General features: G+C 45.1%; 1 protein-coding gene across 1 annotated transcript in view; it reads left to right on the forward strand.

The window, feature by feature from the left end:
- Positions 1–950, forward strand: part of SLCO3A1 (solute carrier organic anion transporter family, member 3A1) — a gene marked incomplete at its 5' end in the record, with an annotated part of 113,004 nt that extends 112,054 nt beyond the window's left edge. Inside the window, one exon of the mRNA XM_010133820.1 lies at positions 210–950. Coding sequence (XP_010132122.1) covers positions 210–589 — 380 coding nt within the window. The remainder of the gene's footprint in view (positions 1–209) is intronic.
- Positions 951–2,203: the final 1,253 nt, after the last annotated feature.

A 2,203-nucleotide genomic window follows, 5' to 3' on the forward strand; every position in this document is an offset into this window, starting at 1 on the left:
CAGGAATCTCTTCCGTAGCCATTGAGTCCAAGCTAAAAACTCATCCACAGACTTTGTTTAGGTTGATTTAGAACTTAAAAAATTAGACTCGCAGGCTGCAGCTGGGACCATTAACCTTGATAAAGTATCCTCTCTTTTCACTGCAATCACATCTTCTCTCTTTATCGTAAGGATTGTTAAGGCATGATTTGTCTCTCTTATTTTGACAGGTTTTATCCCACCTCCGCTGATCTTTGGGGCTGGAATTGACTCCACGTGTCTGTTCTGGAGCACGTTCTGCGGCGAGCAAGGAGCCTGCGCGCTGTACGACAACGTGGTCTATAGATACCTGTATGTTAGCATTGCTATAGCCCTGAAGTCTTTTGCATTCATCTTATACACAACCACCTGGCAGTGCTTGAGGAAGAACTATAAAAGATACATCAAGAACCACGAAGGTGGTCTCAGCACTAGTGAGTTTTTTGCCTCTACTCTCACCCTAGACAATCTGGGGCGGGACTCGGTGCCCCAAAATCAATCACATAGGACAAAATTTATCTATAACCTTGAAGATCATGAGTGGTGTGAAAATATGGAGTCTGTTTTATAGTGACTGTGGAGGGGGGAACTATATTAATAACACAAGGGTCCTTTTTAATAAAAACAAGAAGAGAGCACGAATGAAGAAACACAACTGCAAAACAACAGTGGCAACACGGGGAACTTTGGTCTTTTTCTCAAAGTCAGACCCAGCCAGGATTCTTGAGAACAGCATCTTTTCATGGGGTCGTTTGTGTCATCCTGTGGGATGATGAAGGAAGCAGGGAGCCACTGTGGCTGGGTACCAGCCCCTTTGATGACAGTACGAGCTTCCAAGAAGGGCATCCGCAGAGGTTCATCAGAGACCTCAGCAAACGGACAGTCTTGGGCATGAGGCGTAGAGAAAGCAAGGTGATAATGGCAGCGCTGGAATGGGCCTTTCTGGTTGCACACAGGGTCCCAGCGATACGTGGAGCCCTGCAGCGTGGGCCGAAGGGTTAACCGGTCTGGGTGCTGCGCTCTGCGCTGACAGAGAGGGAGCGGTGCTGGAGTTGTTCCACCAGTCACGCTGTCACCAGCCACGAGTCCATGATAAATACCTTGAAAGCTGCTGGAAGCCTTCCAGGTGGCGAGCAGCGCTGTCAGAGGTACCCGAGCCCCTCCAGCCAAGGCCGATTCACAGATCGCAGCTTGGTGGTTGTCTGTGAATAGCTGTGCTCAGAGCTCGCAAACCCAGTAAAGTTCAAGACATTTGCTCACACTTGCCAAACGTGCTGTCATTTTTAAGGGGGGGTGAACTCCAAATACTCGTCTGTGTGGTCCTCTAATAAGATTTTTTTTTTTTAAACTCACTTTCAAATCTGTGTTAACCCTTAAATCGCTGACACTTTTCCATAGAGAGGATTTATTTATGCTAGTTTGGGGAAGGATCCTGTTAATTCACCCAAACATAATGTGACTCAAGGGGTTTGTTTAATCCTCTGCGATTTTTATCCATACGCCTTCATTCTAATATGCTACGAAGCCAATGAAGACACATAATACATTTTTAAAAACAGAGAACGAACGAATGCACTGTGTCTCTATAAAAACAATTGTCAGTTGGAGAGTTATAGAGAATGTGATGATTTACATAATACAGTTTTTTCATATTCTATGTGACTCAGTGACATATATATATGGAGAGGCTGTTCATGTTCTCTCCGGTTTTTAAAGATATATATAATTTGCAATCTAGAAATTGTGTGGTGGATGTTTTCTTTAAAGTGCGCGTGCGTGTGTGTGTGTGTACAAGATGAAAGGAACACTGACCTTGATCCTGCAACCCTCACAATTGATAGTTCTTTTTCACCTGAGACATTCCACTGACTGCAGTGGAAGCCACGTGAGGAAGGTGAAATAACCTCCCCTCCTGGAGGCCGGTTTTGCCCTTAGATGCACAAATAGTGTTCCTGTGGAAGGCTGGGTTGTGGGGGTGGAGGCTGCCCAGCATTGAGCACCTCTGAAATTTTCATTCAGCTCTTCAAGAGGCACCCGTGCGGGAGCAGATTTGGCTTTGCTTTTGCAGTGCAGTATTATCTAAGCCTGTAAAATCATGGGGAAGCTTTCATCTGATTTCAAGAAGCATTGGGTCAGGATTATTTTGCATGCATATTTTTCTTTTCTGAAACATTCATGCTGGGAA

This window comes from Buceros rhinoceros, unplaced genomic scaffold (assembly GCF_000710305.1).
Source record: "Buceros rhinoceros silvestris isolate BGI_N320 unplaced genomic scaffold, ASM71030v1 scaffold18363, whole genome shotgun sequence".
NCBI classification, from domain to species: domain Eukaryota; kingdom Metazoa; phylum Chordata; class Aves; order Bucerotiformes; family Bucerotidae; genus Buceros; species Buceros rhinoceros.